General features: G+C 36.9%; 1 protein-coding gene across 1 annotated transcript in view; it reads left to right on the top strand.

The window, feature by feature from the left end:
* LOC126821984 (uncharacterized) overlaps nucleotides 1-16,093 on the top strand; it is a 49,589-nt gene extending 33,496 nt beyond the window's left edge. The window contains exons 37-54 of the mRNA XM_050550686.2: nucleotides 429-646; nucleotides 1,502-1,603; nucleotides 2,122-2,295; nucleotides 3,487-3,660; nucleotides 4,518-4,701; nucleotides 5,874-6,097; nucleotides 6,933-7,113; nucleotides 7,582-7,683; nucleotides 8,186-8,311; nucleotides 9,375-9,500; nucleotides 9,633-9,709; nucleotides 10,269-10,374; nucleotides 10,793-10,912; nucleotides 11,127-11,255; nucleotides 12,412-12,573; nucleotides 12,674-12,901; nucleotides 13,316-13,512; nucleotides 15,731-16,093. Coding sequence (XP_050406643.1) covers nucleotides 429-646; nucleotides 1,502-1,603; nucleotides 2,122-2,295; nucleotides 3,487-3,660; nucleotides 4,518-4,701; nucleotides 5,874-6,097; nucleotides 6,933-7,113; nucleotides 7,582-7,683; nucleotides 8,186-8,311; nucleotides 9,375-9,500; nucleotides 9,633-9,709; nucleotides 10,269-10,374; nucleotides 10,793-10,912; nucleotides 11,127-11,255; nucleotides 12,412-12,573; nucleotides 12,674-12,901; nucleotides 13,316-13,512; nucleotides 15,731-15,778 — 2,678 coding nt within the window. The 3' untranslated portion in view covers nucleotides 15,779-16,093. The remainder of the gene's footprint in view (nucleotides 1-428; nucleotides 647-1,501; nucleotides 1,604-2,121; nucleotides 2,296-3,486; nucleotides 3,661-4,517; nucleotides 4,702-5,873; nucleotides 6,098-6,932; nucleotides 7,114-7,581; nucleotides 7,684-8,185; nucleotides 8,312-9,374; nucleotides 9,501-9,632; nucleotides 9,710-10,268; nucleotides 10,375-10,792; nucleotides 10,913-11,126; nucleotides 11,256-12,411; nucleotides 12,574-12,673; nucleotides 12,902-13,315; nucleotides 13,513-15,730) is intronic.
* Nucleotides 16,094-17,533: the final 1,440 nt, after the last annotated feature.

Raw genomic sequence — 17,533 nt, 5'->3', positions numbered from 1 at the left:
AATTCGATGTAAAAGACTCTCGACAACCAGCAACCCAGTCCTTGCAACTATCTCAATTTGTACGATGCGTTTTCGAAGAAAACTTTTAGTTAGCACGACCGGTTCACCATAATTCCAGATTCCACGGTCTGTTTTTGTCTGGATAGCCAGGTCTGCATACTGATAAGTGATCGTTGCGATTATCAATCACGCATATCAATTTAATAAATTTAATAAATATTGTCAGTGCAGTGTAGAGGACACATATGATATTTTTAAATAGACTTTCCGTGTTCTATCATTAGCATGATATTGTTCTAACTCTTGTGATAATTTACTAAAGGCTTCATGTTATCAGTGCAGTGTAGAGGACACATATGATATTTTTAATTAGACTTTCCATGTTCGAACATCAGCATGATATTTATTACACAAATTATTTATTTTAGCTGTTGGAATCTGTGCCTGTTTTGGCGATCCACATTGTATTTCATTTGATAATCATTGGCTACATTTTATGGGTGATTGTCAGTACGTTATGTCTAAAGATGGTTGTGATGGTTCACCACAAACGTACGGGGTATGGACACGCAACTGGGATATGGAGAGAAGAGATGTTCAGGGTATTACCTGGGTTAAGGATGTTACTGTAGTGGTTAATAACACGGTAAGCAAATGCAGCTAGAAACGTATTTGATTTGTGAAATTATTTATATGTATACCCAAGTGGTTTATTTATCACCGAATCCGTTCGCATTAAGATCGCTAATGATATACTGCAATGATTGGTAACACTCTGAAAATTTAAAAAAAATGATTAATGTGGTACCATCATTGTGTACCGTTACATAGCAATTTATGGGTGTCGTACTTTCAAGTGATCACATCACTTTGTTACGTTACATACCACTAATTAGTGTTAGATTACATTGTGTTACGTTGCATATAACACTAATGAGTATCGTACGATCAAGTGATAACATCACAGTAATCAATTACATAAATCTAATGAGTGCCACTGTGGTTAATTACATAAAACTGATGAGTGTCGTATGACCAAGTGATAATGCCTCTGTGATCAATTACATCAAACTGATGAGCACCGTACCATTAAGTGATGGCGTCATTGTGATCAATTACATTAAACTGATATTGAGTAATATCATCACTGTGATCAATTACTTTGTTACGTTACATACCACTAATTAGTGATAGATTACATTGTGTTACATTACATATAACACTAATGAGTATCGTACGATCAAGTGATGACATCACAGTAATCAATTACATAAATCTGATGAGTGCCGTACCACCAAGTGAACATGCCACTGTGGTTAATTACATAAAACTGATGAGTGCCGTATCACCAAGTGATAATGCCACTGTGATCAATTACATAAAACTGATGAACGCCGTACAATTAAGTGATGGCGTCACTGTGATCAATTACATCAAACTGATATTGAGTAATATCATCACTGTGATCAATTACACCCATAATTTCTTGTTTTAATTGTAGAAAATCTTGTTAGGAAGAAATCGTGAGATAAGAGTAGATGGCAGAACTTTCATTGCTTATAGTGATAACGGTATTACTGTGGATGACAATGGAAGAGAAGTCGTAAGTAAAACAAAATAGCGTTGTTTTTTTTGTTCTTGTAACGTGTCTACATGTTAGGCTTTATCTTTTGATATTTATATATCTTAAGATGGAACTGGATTTTTTCAAGCCCCGGTAGCTTATATGTTTAGCAATTCGTATGTTATATCGTATTTTCGGAAATTATGGTATGTTTATTTGGGTGTTTTCCAACACTATTAAGTTTATATCGTTTGATATACTGTTTTAATAGCGAACCATATTCAGAATGCATATGTAAAAACAGATACAATCAATATATAAATTCAAATTAAGATTAAGTAAGGACAGCTTGTATAACAAATTTTAAATTTGAAAAAAAGAACTTAATATCAAGTTCATTCTTTCAGTAAGGACAGCTTATATGACAAATTTTTAATTTAAAAATAAAGAACTTAATATTAAGTTCATTCTTTCACTGGATGCCCCAATGATAAGATAGAAATCCGCTGGCCACCTGATCCAACTAAATGAAAGCCTTTCATTAATTCAATAAACAGGCAGTCATAACAACATTTGGTCTAGAGGTATATTGGGATGGAGGAGATGAAGTAGAAGTTATATTACCTAAAGAATATAGAAGTAAAACATGTGGTTTATGTGGTAATTATAATGGTGAAATAGAAGATGATTGGGTTGTTGGAGATCATTGTGCTAAAGAGAAAGGAAATGTGGTAAGTTTGTGTACGTGTGGCGTGAAATGTATGATAATAAGTTTTCTAATGAGAACAAATGTAGTACTACCGTTGTCACATATCTTTGTTTCTGGCATGATCGTCTAGGGGGTTTGTTGATTCTGGGCTGCTACTGTTGTATCTTTCTTCTTAAGGACTTCACCATTGTGTTTTCTCACGATACCGACTCAAATAAGTAACAGGAATAACGATAGTGTTTGTGCTAAACATTTTATGTCACAACAGTTACACAGTAGTCTACATTAAAATATTTAGAATTGACACCTCTTTCTCTCCAACCCCAGTCCTGTAAAAATCTAGTCAGCGTGGCTAGATCCAAGAAAACACTACATCATGAAATAGTCGTCTAAAGAATCCACATGATCTCTCCAAATTATTCTAGCCCCGCTCCCTTATATAGGTGCATATTCTTTTGTCTCTGTTTATTCTTTTGTCTGTGTTATTAACGTAAACAACTGATAACAGCTAAATTCCAAATATGGAATGGACATTCACCCCAAACCTCTATATCGACAGGGATTGTTACCTAATTTAGTCAACGAATGTGATATATGTTTTATAACAAAGAAAAATTCAAACGACCAACATGTTCATTAATCTATAGCTTAGTTAACGTATCAAAATAACCAGCATATACTTGCTATATTTGTGGTTATGAAGTTCGAATCAATAATATAAAAGATAACGCCATTGTTCTAGCCATCATATTTCTCCCTTCTTTGTCTTTAGACCCCTGTCTTGTTATTGTCACAATATTCATAAACAATTTTAATTTGCCTTTCAGAGTTTAACGTATACCTTAGCTAATATATTGGCAATGGAGAATAATTAATCAAAACCATAATATTATTTTCCATAGCTGTTTCTAAGCACAAATTCTTTCCCTCCATATTACTACACAAACCATCTTATCGATATCAAAAGTTGCAATAGAGCAATAGTTTGAAAGGCGATGTTTGGTAGTATTAGGTAGGGTCCACCAACACATTTGTGGCATGTTAGTATGCCTACAAACTTAAATTACTCGATTGGACACACTGCACAGAATGCAGGAAACAAAATACGCCCACGGAAATCGACACTTACTATTCAACAAATCTTTGGTCAACAAATTATTTTTGGATACATTGCAATGAATAGAAATATAAATTAATTACGTTTTCATTTCAGACTGATAATGAAAACCTCTTCGGAAACTCTTGGGTTGTATCTGAATATCTTGAAGCTGCAGCGGCATGTCAAGCTGATTGTGATGCCCCACCTACTAATAATACTTTATGTAATGAACCATTAGTCAACTATTATTGTGATCGAGTATTTAATCCTGAAATATCCCCATTCAAGGTGAGTCTAGGTTTGCTTTTGTTTTGCGCACCCCGAAATTAATACAGTAAATAGTTAGACATGTAAATAGTATATTTAAATCATGTGTCAGAGCTACTAGAAAGAATATATACTAGTTGGGTAGATAAATTTGTTTTTATCACCAATTTGTTCATGTTTGCTTCAGGGAGAATTTCAATTTTTGTTTCGGTTCGAATAACACTTTGTTGTCAAGCTTATCGGTTTATTTGTAATTTTTAAATTTCACTTTCGAAGTTATACGATGTGTTTTAATATTGTCTAGTTGATATTATGGACGAAGAATTATTGAAAAAGACTGGTTAAAGTTATGTATCTTAGATCTGTCATGTGTCCCAAACCGGTACCCAGTCATGTAAACATTGACGTTCACATACAGGACACCAAGACAGTAGGAATTCGATGAAGAGTGAGTGAAAACAACACGGTATACATTCAGCACACAGAGAACTATATACTTTGCGAATAGATCTCTGCTCTGAATGACCACCATATCTGAAAATCAATATACTAATTTGTAATGCTGTCCTACTCCGGTTCACACGTGTTATACACAAAAAGACCAATTAAACCTCTTCAATATTATTAAATGAAAGCAGATATTTCTCGAAAAATACTAAGATCGTCGATTAAGGATTTAAAAATGTCGGTCAACTAGCTTAGTGTCTGTTCTCAAGCGAAGCTAGTTGTAGACAGACATCGTATGGTAAGTATGCACTGTCCTGGCAAATTCTACACGCCAAACTGCCAAAGATAAACATATCGGTATGTTGGTCTCAAAAAGAAATATTATGTTGACGGTACGTTAAACCCCATTCGGTTCCATATCAATGTTTCAGGATTGTCTAGCCGCAATGGATGAAAACTTACTACAAAACCTCAGATATAGTTGTGTATTTGATATCTGCCACGTGACACAAGATGTAGAATTGGGTATGTGTTCCAGTGCCGAGAGAGTTGTCAATGAATGTCAGAAAAACATCAACATTGACGTCGGCTTGTGGAGAAAACCTGGATTCTGCGGTAAATATACAATTTAATTTATTCTTTAAACTAATATACTAATCTAGCTTCTTGCCATCGAGTTGAATCGTGAATCAGACCGAACTTTTCGACAACAGAAACCATGTCCTGAGTTCACAATGTATTCTCGGACTTAAGTTAAGAATTTACTCAATTTTCATTCACCCTTTATGAGAAATATCTTTGATCCAGAAGCACAAAATTTTTTTGAACTCGTGATTTGTTTTTTTATACCCACAGACCCGAATTTTTTTATTTGTTTGCTTAGTAAAATTAGAAAAATCTATAGCATATAACAGCCATCACGTTTGTAAATTGATTAACGCCGCGTATTGACGCGTACTGACCGAATACTACATTTTCTCCCATGATCCATTACCGTAGGAGACTCCATTAAACAGGAGACTCCGGATACTGGCCACGTAAGTTCCCCGTGATTTTCAAATCTGTTCATTGATGCGATACAGAGGGCCTGGAAAGGAATGGCGTGTAGTCGTTTGGTGGTACCAACAACCGAGGTCCCATATATATCATTAACAGTAGATTAAGGTTCCCGAAATAAGAGTAGGCCGTAGCGTCTGTCCGGACAGAATTATCCTCATAGCACACTGCATGGTGTATGCCCTTCATCATTATGCCGGTTGGTGTACAAATTAAGATATGTTAAACCTAATATTACACCCTTTACTGTATGAACTAGAAGTGTACATTACATACTGAAGATCTCCTGTCTTCTAGTTCAGTAACGGTATATTATAATATACCTTTCAGGAGGGTTAGATGACCGAACGGTTAGCGCGGGCGCGCTGTATCATAAGGTCTGTCATTGAGTTAACTGGCGTGGTTTCGATTTACCGGTTGTACGTGACAAGGAGTACGGTCGCATGTCCAACCTTACTGGGTTTTCTCCCGGTCCTCCGGTTTCCTCCTAATGCTAAAGACCCCTACGCGTAAGCGAAATATTGAAATAAAATTGAACCATGTGTTAGTCTCGAAATCACCTAGTTTGTGTCTTGTGGGCTTTAAGCCACATCTTCTCTCTCTCTCTCTCTCTCTCTCTCTCTCTCTCTCTCTCTCTCTCTCTCTCTCCCTTTCTCTCTCTCTCTCATATACCCTTCAACACCTCCGAATGCCAAATAACAGATAGCCATTATTTTTGTGAAATGTTGTAGAAATAACATGTAGTGTAAATATGGAATACCGAATCTGCGGACCAAGAGGTGAACCTGATAAACAACGACAAACAACATGTATGAACGTCCGGCTGGGTACTAATCCACCTAACCTAGGTTTCTGTGCTGAAGGTTGTTTCTGTATACCGGGTTATGTTCTAGAAGGACAGAAATGTATTCTTCCAACAGACTGTGGATGTGTTATGGATGGTGTCTACATGGCGGTAAGTAAAACTTAATTCATTGAACTGGGTTCCACATATACCATGGCGTGTTCGAGCAACCGGGGGATGGTGAAGACAACGTCAGGGACATTACCCGAAATGAAATGAAATGGGGTTAAACGTCCTACTGTTCTGCTCAGAACTGGGCTAATGAAGACGGGCATACGCCATACAGTGTGCTATGAGAGAAATTTTGCCCGGCAGCGGCACTACGGCCTACTCTTATATCGAATTCCAACTGTCAAGGGATCTTTTACGTGCACGCCAATGTGTACACGGGACCTCGGTTTTTCGTCCCATCCGAACGACTAGACAGCTGTCCTTGTCAGGCCCTCCATCCTGCATCACTGACAAGGGGGAACCACGCCGGAAAATCTGGATGAACTTTCTTGGCCAATGGAGGGATCGAACACTCGACCTCCAGGCTAGTGAGCCAGCGTCTTACCCACTTAGCTACCCTGATCCCCGACATTACCCGAGAATTTTATAAAATCAGATGCCCCGTCACAATATTTCTGCTCATTTGTGCAAACTTGTATGATTAGATTGGAATTTGTTTTTTTAGACGTTATTTCCACTGGACACGTGTCTGGTGGACTTCTTTAGGAGACCAAAAGACCTGATGGATAAGAACATGACAGTTAAATTACAATCAGAGCTTACTTCGCTACCGATCTCAGCCCAGTGATGGATATTAATTTAAGAATGTCCGGAAACCTACTAAATTCTAATGTGCAATAAAAGCTTTCTGTAATTATCATTCAGTTATCCATTCATAAAGTAAGGTAATATAAGACTTTCGTATACCTAACTATATTTTCGGGATGCATTTTAGGTTGGAGATACATATGTTGATCCTGGATGTACTAAGATGCAGGTCTGTTATGAAAATGGAAATTTAACAGAACAGTCCCTTCAGTGTGGAGCTCTAGGAGAATGCACGCTAGATGATAAGACTGGAATTTATGGCTGCCATTGTAAGGAGGGTTACCTTGGTGATGGATTCGAATGCTCAGGTATATAATCATAATAATAAAAATAGACAGGTATAGGATGCTGAATCCACAGAAGGTGCATACTTTAAGTGCGGTAATAAAGCAGGGGCTACCGTTTATAATGCATCATGTATGTGTCTTATGTCTAGATTTGACAAAATGCGCAATCCACAGCTGATAACTAATACACCAAAAGCTTCTCCACCAAATGATTTTAATCTAGTTGATGGTACAAACAAGTGTCAGTTTTTCATACATACATTTTCACCGGTTTTGTGAGATACGCGGGAGCCGACTGGTAGACCAACAATACGATTTTGAACTTGATCTGAACCTCTGTTGGTAACCAATGAAGGCATTTCAAAACTGGCGCTATATGTGGAAGTTTTGGTGTTCCAGCATAGTTATTCTGGAGTATTTGTAGGTAATTTAGTAAGTGATGCAGACCATTATTGGTGAATAACCTTTTCAATTTGATTGTATTTACAGATGATCCATGTTTTAATGTAAAATGTGGTAATAACATGCAGTGTGTAAAAGGTGTTTGTCAGTGTAAGATGGGTTATACCGGTGATTGTAATAACTGCGATGGTAAGTATCACTCTGTCAATGTATCGCAGTTTGGGTTTTAATATAGATTATGCTCATTAGTGAGAGGTGTGTCCCAGACAGAATGCCACTTCAATGTTATTGTATTTATCCATTTGGATTATCGGTTTGGTGCCCACATTATCTGTTATGGTAGTTTAAGCTTCCGAATGTACGTTTCAAAAACTGTTTTGAGGGACACCATCAGTTTTATTGTTCAATCTGCCAATTGTCGTATATACGAATACCAATGCCACTACATGCCACCATCTACGATGAAAAGTTCGTGACGAAATACGTTGATTAAAAATTCGCGATTGCCTATAAGAAATCGTATTTATTCTTGACAATAATGTCTGTAGGTACTGGATACTTTGATCAATATCTGTCATAGTAAATAGCAAAAATATACTTACTAGCTTTTTTTTATCAAATGTGATCAACTTAATTTTCATTGAATATTGGTGTTTTGGCTATATTAACAATAATGTGTTGTTTTCTACAGATATTGACGAATGTGCTACTAAAACTGATAATTGTATTCATCTTGGTCAGAGATGTAGTAATTATATCGGTGGATATGATTGTCTATGTTTAGACGGATATGTCAGATACGGAAATTACTGCAGTGGTAAGTCGCTATCATTATTACTGTCCAATAACGTCCACATTTTAGTTTCGGTGTCGTGTGGTTTAACGGGGTACCCAACTTGGTTCAGTCGTTGGTTGGAAAATAAGCAATTTTTGCAAGTAAATGGTAATGCAATTCTTGGGCATAATGATAATGAGTAAAAAAAAGATATTATGTTCCAAACGGGGTGACGGACACGCAGTCGGGTAGCTACTTATCGAACTTCGTCACCAAACGCATATCGGCGCTAAATTTGAACATTCTACCGAGCCAAACCGAGTACTGAGTAAAGCGCAGCACCTGTTCAAATGTTCTAAAATAACAAATTACTAATGGCACTGATTGGAAAACACGATAACATGTCACGAATCGTTTTAATTTGGTCGTTTATTGCCGTCAACATGGCCGTTCGTCCAAAAATCCGTATCCGATTTTTCTCGTATTCAAAGGAAAAACCTATAGATATTCAGTGATTTTTTTTATCACAACTTTCATATTTATGGCCCATTGTTATAAAGTTTACGTCCGTCCGTCTGTTATTAGCATTTCTTGTTAGTACACAAGGCTATTGCTGTTACGATAATGCATATCTTTTCAAAATTGATTAGTTTGTCATTGATTTTCAACAATTTTTAATAATCGCCTCTAGAGTTATAACCCTTTGTTACTACTTCTTGTTAGAACATTATAGACGACGCTCTTCTTTAATTGATATTGGTTGTCTGTCTATTCTACTGAAAAAAGGAATGCTTTAATTTTTAGAGATTTTAGATAGGTCCTAATAACCCCAAGAGTTGTTCCCCTTTGTTACGAAATCTTGTTAGCACCATGGCGGCTTTAATTATAAATCGATTTGTTTGATAACGTTTGATATCTATTCTATTGAAAAAAGAATGCATTTAATTTTTTTTAGCAATTTCAGATAATAACCTCAGAGTTTCTCGCCTTTATTACGAAATCTTGTTACGACCATGGCGACTTTATAACTTGACTTTTGTGATAACTTTATTGGGGATTTAACTTGTGTGTAGTCTGTAATATTAATTTTTTCATATACATGTAGATATCAACGAATGTGAAGCTGGGTTTGATACATGTGATGAACATGGTGAATGTATCAATACACATGGTAGCTATTTATGTGAATGTTGTCAAGGTTATACCAAGAATGCTCTAGATACATGTGTCCGTGAGTACAATATATTAAAGAAATAAAATTGTTTCCGTAAAATATTTCTTCAATCTTTTTTAATAGAAATAAATTACGCAATACAAACAGCAAAATCTCTGTTTAAGTGACAGTTTTTTTTTACTTTTGTAGCTGATGGCACCCCTGTTCCTGCAACCGGAAGTAAATGCTGCTCATGCTCTGGACCAGCTTGTTCTAGACCAGGCAAGGTAAATAAATCAAATACGAATGTTGACATAGTTCCGTATGTAATATAACGATCGTTTTCCACTTAAACTCATACAACTGACGAGCTACTAAATGACTCTGCCCGACTCAGACTTTCTTAGCACTGGTATATTTTCATGCAAATGACTAATCAGACCACCCAGGATGTACCACAGTCAATGGATACTCTAGAGACCTAGACCATTAAGCATGTACCAGAATAACCTACGTTCTCCATTTGATTTCCAGGGGGGGTTGCGTGGCCGACTGGTTTAACTCACCACTTGTACGTGACAGTAAATAGGATCGCCTGTCCAACCTCGTGGGTTTTCTTAAGAATCAGCGCGCACACCTATTGTTAAAACCATATGCTATTTCCAAGATGACCAACTTTGTGTCGAGTGGAAGGTAAACCCCAACCCCTTGTTCTCTCTCTTCTAATATCCTAGTAGGAAGTGGACTGACCTGCATTGTTACGCCCAATGCAAAGACTTTCAGTTTAATATAAATTGATATAAAATCGTTTAAGATTCTAATAGAAGTGTATATATGTTATATCAGGTTTGTGGTGACGATGGTAAAACCTATAACAATGAAAGAGCTCTTCGAATTGCTGCATGTAAAGCAGGAGCTGATGTAGATGTTAGTTACAAAGGAGAATGTAAACGTAAGTGTATTAAATGGATTGTTTTAAAATAAGTGCAGAAATATTAATAACCTTGGTTCATATGATAAAAACTTGGCATGTCATATTATTTACACAAAACCTAAAATTCAGCCACACACTGTCTGTTTATCCAGACTAATTAAAATGGCCTACTTACTTCCGGTATAGTATTTTAGGTCATATACAAGTGTAACATCATCAATTTCTATTAATCTGGTGGCGTAATCGATGATATATGTCAGAATTCCCAATGAATTAAATTTCAAATATGGTTAAGAAGAATTGATCCAGGCAAAATACGATTGCCACATTTTAAACAGAAGTGAAATAAAAAAATATCAGATCTATTTCATCCACTATTAACTTGTTCCCTGATATACTCTTAATTAGTATTATCTGCCATTCGCATTATTTGTAGCTTCCTGTGGTGGAGTTACTTGTGAGAAACCATTTGAGAAATGTGTTGTTGATAACACAATAGGTGTAGCTCAATGTGAATGTCCTAAATGTGGAGGAGGTGATGTCACAGTAACTGAAGGTAACAATTCACATACGTTTTTAAAATCCTTCAAATGGTAAATTAAATCTGTGTACAGAAACGTATATCAAAACAATAAGTTATTTAAATTTAACCTTCGGAAGTCACTAACATCTCTAGAGCTTCCGTTGCTGCGGTTTGACTAGGTATCTGTCGGATATTTAAAGTAGGTTTCGTTACCATACCCCTTTAAAATGTGATTTATTTATTGTAGCGCCTGTGTGTAGCAGTCGATTTATCATGTTTCCCAGTGAATGTGAATTCAAACGCATCATGTGTGAAGTAAATGATGCCACCACGATCATCCAGAGTGATGCCGGTCTTTGTGACAAAGGTCCAGGAAGTGAGTAGTTTTAAACCATTGAGCGGTTTGCGACATTCGAACAAAAATCTAAAATGTTTTACGTACATTTCCATATATTTTGGTGTCCAGTTTTCGCCTGCAATTGTTAACATGAGTATGATTAACAAGAAAGGCGCTATCCCATTGTCCTAGTCGGCTACCGTCTTTAGTATTAATTATGCTACCATACGTAACAATTGATTGACTTCAGACGGGAAGTACGATAGCGCACTGTACACAATGTTTAGTCTCGATCATATATGAGTGTTCTAGCCTGACTGTTATAAGGTTATTTATTTGCTGTCAAGATGATGTGTAACAATATTATAGCTGTAACAATAATGTGACCTTTGACGACTTAAAATTCATAATCTAGAAATATACCAAGTAATGTGGATAATTTTGATACATTAAATGATCTATAGGTTTCTAAACATGTTGGTCATTTACATGTCATATTTTGTTGAGCCAAAAAAGTATGTTAATTTAAGGTATTGTAATGTAGACCATTGTTTAACTCCGTTGACATAAGACGTATAGAAACCCTATTGTTGTTCCTCATACATGAATATGATGTGGGTAGCCGTATTTAAACAGAAAAAGGAAAATCCTAAAAGGGAGATATACATCAGTACCCACGCCAGAGTCAACCCATAGGCGATCAGGCCAAAACTAAAGATGTGTAGCCGGGCAGTGCTACACATGTTTCTATGGAGATGTAAATGGAGACAAAAACGGCATTTGATTTTTAGGTTCAAATCCCCACATTAAATATACTGAAATCAAGCACTGAATTGGGATGATGTGATGTGTATTTTGGACTAGCGATAGACCCGGTCTATATGATTAAGAGGTGGTCTACAAAGATTAAGCAAAATAATCCACGTGTTTACCTTAATTTCAGTTTCAAGTTTGGCTTACTATGTCGTGAGAATAATCGGCCATATCCAATCTCTGGCTTTATCTATTGACGCATATTTCTCACCCAACAAAACAATTCAACACACAAATCAAATCAAGAAATTTATTTTGGACTCAGATCAAATGGGTGGGGTCCTAAAAATGTAAAACAAACCATTGCCATGGTCATTTAAGAAGATATCCTGGTTGGATCAGAACTTGCCTGTAATTGTTTTGCATTGCTTCCTTCCATCAGGTAGCCCAGTTGGACCATGGACAGAATGGGGTGACTGCAGTGTAGATTGTGGTAGGGGTATTATGAATCGAAGTAGAGAAGAAATCAGAGCAAGAACTAGCTACGAGAAAATCTTGACGCCTATCTCAGAAACAGCAGCTTGTTATGGAAATTGTACAAACGGTAAATATAATTCAGATACTCAAATAACCCTATAATCCTGCTTGTTGTCGAAAAGACTATAAAGTAAACATATACTATATGAATTTTGCTTGTTTTATAGGTCCATGTGCCAACTATAGCTGTCCAGGTTTTGGACAGATCTGTGTACCAGGAGCTGATAACACAACAGCTTCATGTATCTGCCCAGATTGTTCACACAGAGAAGACGAACCAGTCTGTGGTCTGATAGGATACAGGCAGTTGAACTTCAAGAATACATGTGAATTACAGAAGAAGGCTTGTGAAGTCAATAGAAAACCACATTTACTTAGTGAATCTACGTGTGGAGGTATGGCTATCATTCCATCATTGTTGATTTATAAACTGAGCTTGTTCAATGGCTTTCAGTATGTTAAATATATTTGACTGGAATGGCCATATTAATCCAATATTGGCATCAAAGATAAAATATGAACAAGAAACATATTAATGTAATCATTGAGACCTATGTATTGGCGTGTGTCGTGTATTGGGGTATGCTTACTTTTTCCGTAACACCTGATATCACTTCCGGGTTTAGGAGGTTGCATGGCTGAAACATAATGGAATGATGTCAACTAAGAAACATTTATATTTTTTTGATAAAGTACATATTCAATCGGTTGTCGAAATGAAGAATGCCCCCTGTTATCCCCATTGAAGAGTTGTTTTCCCAATAATTAATTTCAATTCACTTATCTAAGCAAATATAATTACATTTCAGCTCTTCCACTTAACTGTTCTCTATATACAAAATTCCAAGATTTTACTGAAGATGGTTGTACGGTAGCATCACCTGTTGCTGTAGGTGTTTGTGAGGGTGGTTGTGGTGTATCACCAGATAAATGTTGTGAAGCTGTCCAAACTGAGATGCTCGCCTACACATTAACATGTACTAACAGTACCACTGTTGACAAACAGGTAAAATGAAATGATTTGTCGTTTAACGACAAACCTTTCCGTAACAATCGGGCTAATGTAGACGGTATATTGTTAATAATGTAGCAATTCTTGAATATTAACCGGAGTAACGTTTACCATATTCTGAAGAATCACAGCGTTTGTAGAACTATAATTTGAGAAAAATCCAATTTGCTGCGGTAATGCAAACTCCTTCAGAAAATATTTATTTTACATATGAAATAATACATTTATGGCGCATCTGAAATCCAATGCAAACGGCTGACAATCGACGATATCATGCATTTCTATCAACGACACACGCTAAGGACATTAGACATCCAACAAAATCCCCAACTTCATGTGGGTGTATGTATGCGGCTGAATCACCAGCATTACGAATATTTATTAAGAAAATAAATACTTGAAGAGGTACTGCATTCTGTAAGTTTGTTGTTGGTGTCAATTTCTTTCTTTACTGATTGGGCTTGGAGTAATCAGACCTGTTACCAAATATAGCTGCTCACCATGAAACCATTTTTAGTACTGACTCTTAAAAATGTAGTATGATCGCATTTTGTAGTTGAAGAGCCATCTAACTCATCTTGCACCACAGGCTTAAACTGAAAACAAACAACATAAACATATACTATTCAAAAAAAGTAGGGGATATTTGATTTTTAAGTGTTATTAAAGTCACCTAATGAAACTGACGAAGAAACAAATGACAAAATGAAATGAAGTTCACATTCATCGATTTATTCCAAATGATCGTTAGACTAAGTAAGGCACAGACTGACCATTATAAGGGTAAAATGATACCCGGGGTCAAACAGCAAAGTTACCACAGCATCACAACCAAGTCAGTAACGGGTAAATCCTCCTCTGTTTGCCAAACAAGCATTGATCCGACGTGGCATACTCCTAATGAGACGTCTAAGGTCATTTTGGTCCAGATTGTCCCATTCCTGTTGCAACGCAGCAGCAAGTTCTTGGACATTGGCAGGACGTTGTTGACGTTGACGTAACCTCTGTCCAAGCATGTCCCAGACATGCTCGATGGGGGAGAGGTCGGGACTCAGTGCTGGCCAAGGTAATGTGGTGATGTTCTGTTGTTGGAGGTAACCTGTAACGATCCTGGCCCTGTGACATCTTGCGTTGTCATCCTGGAAGATGAAACGGCGGCCATGACGTCGTGCGAACGGCACAACATGGACTGCCAAGATGTTGTCCCGGTAGTACTGGCCTGTAACACGCCCTGCAACAACATGTAAAGCCGTTCTTCCAGCAACAGTGATGCCTCCCCACACCATAACAGAACCACCCCCAAATCGATCATGTCTGATGACGTTAACGTCTTGGAAGCGCTCGTTTCGACGACGCCACACCCTCCTACGTCTGTCCAAAAAATCAACAGTGAACCTTGACTCATCTGAAAACATCACATTGCTCCAGCGTCGATTATCCCAGTGTTGACGATCCCTACACCAACGACGTCTTGCCTGAATGTGATGATCTCTCAAACAAGGGATCACGCGAGGACGTCGGGCGCGAAGGTGACCCCTATGCAGTCGATTCCGAATCGTCTGGCCACTCACTCTCACACCAGTGTCTGTTTGAAGACGAGCGCTGATCTGATTTGCTGTGATGACACGATTTCTCAACGCCAAGGTACGGATAAATCGATCCTGGGCTTGAGTTGTCGCCCTTGGTCGACCTGAGCGTGGTCTGTCCTGTACAGATTGTGTATCACGGTATCTGGACCATAGCCTGCTTATGACAGACTGAGAAACATTCATCGTCCGCGCCACAACCGCCTGTGTTGTGCCGATCTGTAGCATGCCAAGGGCACGTAACCTTTCATTTTGGGTAAGCCGACGCATATCAAAATTTGTTTTCTGGTCACTAAAACAATTAAACTGATGTTTCCACCCTGGAATTCAATGCCACAATGACTGTAACATTCAAAGTCAGAGTCGTGCAAATCTTGGGTTGGACCCCCATGATGATCCCAAGCATCACCTGCATTCCATGCGGTAGCTATTGGTGCGTTTGGGCGTCACATGTAACTGGAAATGTTTCTTCTGTTAGGTTCTATAGTGACTTTTTTCGTAGTCATTTGCATATTTTAGTATTATGCCCCCAAAATCAAATATCCCCTACTTTTTTTGAATAGTATATATAAAAACATTTAAACATAATATATATAGTTATGAAGGGTGGTGTTTTCTCGTTTCAGATCTCATCTGTACTCAGTTGTAAATGTAACGATCTTGCAGTCCCTTAATAAAAAGATGATGGGTATATATATATATATATATTTATATATATAAATATATCTCAAAAGTATATTATAACTTATTTAATAAAATATAAACTATAAATATAAATTCATTGTTGAAATTAATTCTAATTAAGGAGAAGAAATAAATTATTTTGTCGGATCCTAATAAATGTAAATTATGTATATTTTGTAAATTATACGGGCGTTAGGCGTTCCATATTCCGTTGAATTGAATAAATTCTCTATTTCCGAATATTCATTATTGTTTGATTTTGTGGCACATGAATTATATACATCCGAATAAACAATGGCTCTGTTGTTTGATGTTTTTCTGAATCATGGAAGCCTATATGAGTCAATAATACAATGTATACCTCGATATTAATAAGAAAGTATGTCAACAAAGTGTGACCGTTCCGATTATTTTAAACCCAAAAAGGCTATTTTTGCCGAATAAATAGAATCAACACATTTTGTTATATGTGATCATTTCGTTTGAATGAACTCTGGTATTCTGTTCTGAAGCTTTGTCAACCTATTTTACGAACGTGTCGACATATACGGCGTAATAAAATATGTTGACAAGGCTTCAGAATAGCAGTATTTAAACGCAAACGCGTGTATTTAAAAGGAACTGATGGCATACATCATTGAGCGTTGCTTCCATTAATTTGGCAGACATTGTCTTTCCGGGGCTAAAATCATCTTTTCGTGGTTACAGTCATCGCAAGGATTATATGTTGACAGTTTACCGTATTAATATCGCGGTATAGATCGCGCTATTGACCCCTAAACTCGTCCGTACAACACCGTAAATCTGTTCAAGTTGGATGTTGTAAGTGTGTTTGACGATAAGATTTCGCGGATAAATATGACGGATGTGGAAGAAACGGTTATCGGTTGTGATGGGGACATTCCATCAACCATAACACAAACGTAAAACTGAATAGATATGTGCAAAAGTTATAAGCTGTTGAACTAAAAACAAACAGTTGAGTTTTTGAATTATCTTCCCATTTTTCATTTGTTTTATTCTTAAGTGTTATGGACAGCTAGCTGCATCTATTTCCAGATATTCATTCAGACTACACACACTTTTGACTTGGGGGTCAGTAAGGGTGTGTGTAATAGTTTTAGGGTTAATTACATCAATTCTCAGTTAAGGGGAGCTAACTATGTTTCTTTAAAAAGGAATTTAGTCTTTACGTTGACATCATTGTGGCAAGTTCTATGCCATTTTCTTGTTACCCATATGGATTTCTTTACTGTATGGTTATTAATAAAATCAAAAACAATACAGCAGCCCCCGGACCTCACTCCGTCCCCGAATTCTGTTACAAAACTGATCATATTATTTCCTTGCGAATGTCCTGTTTTTCTGTCGCATCCATCCCCTGGGTGTGGCTTGAGTGGGTGACGATGATCTGTTTCGGTGCCGTTTTCACATTAGTTTGATATCACATTAGGCCATATTCCAATGTCTAGTTTATTAGCCAAAGGACACTTACAGCTTAACAAACAGCATAGACCAACCAGAAGGGCATGCTATAATAGAAGGGCATCCGAATAAACAATGGCTCTGTCGTTTGATGTTTTTCTGAGTCATCTGTATATAGAATATTTTATAATTTATTAGCTAAAAAAAGCATTACTTCATGGTCAATAACTTTATTGAATACGAGCATGCCTTTCTGGTTGGTCTGTGCTTTGTTGTCTACGGTTTGTTGAGCGATTTTTCTTATTGTATATATGCTTGCT

The sequence above is a fragment of the Patella vulgata genome, chromosome 5 (assembly GCF_932274485.2).
Source record: "Patella vulgata chromosome 5, xgPatVulg1.2, whole genome shotgun sequence".
Classification (NCBI taxonomy): Eukaryota; Metazoa; Mollusca; class Gastropoda; family Patellidae; genus Patella; species Patella vulgata.
This window is presented reverse-complemented; position numbering and strand designations above follow the sequence as displayed.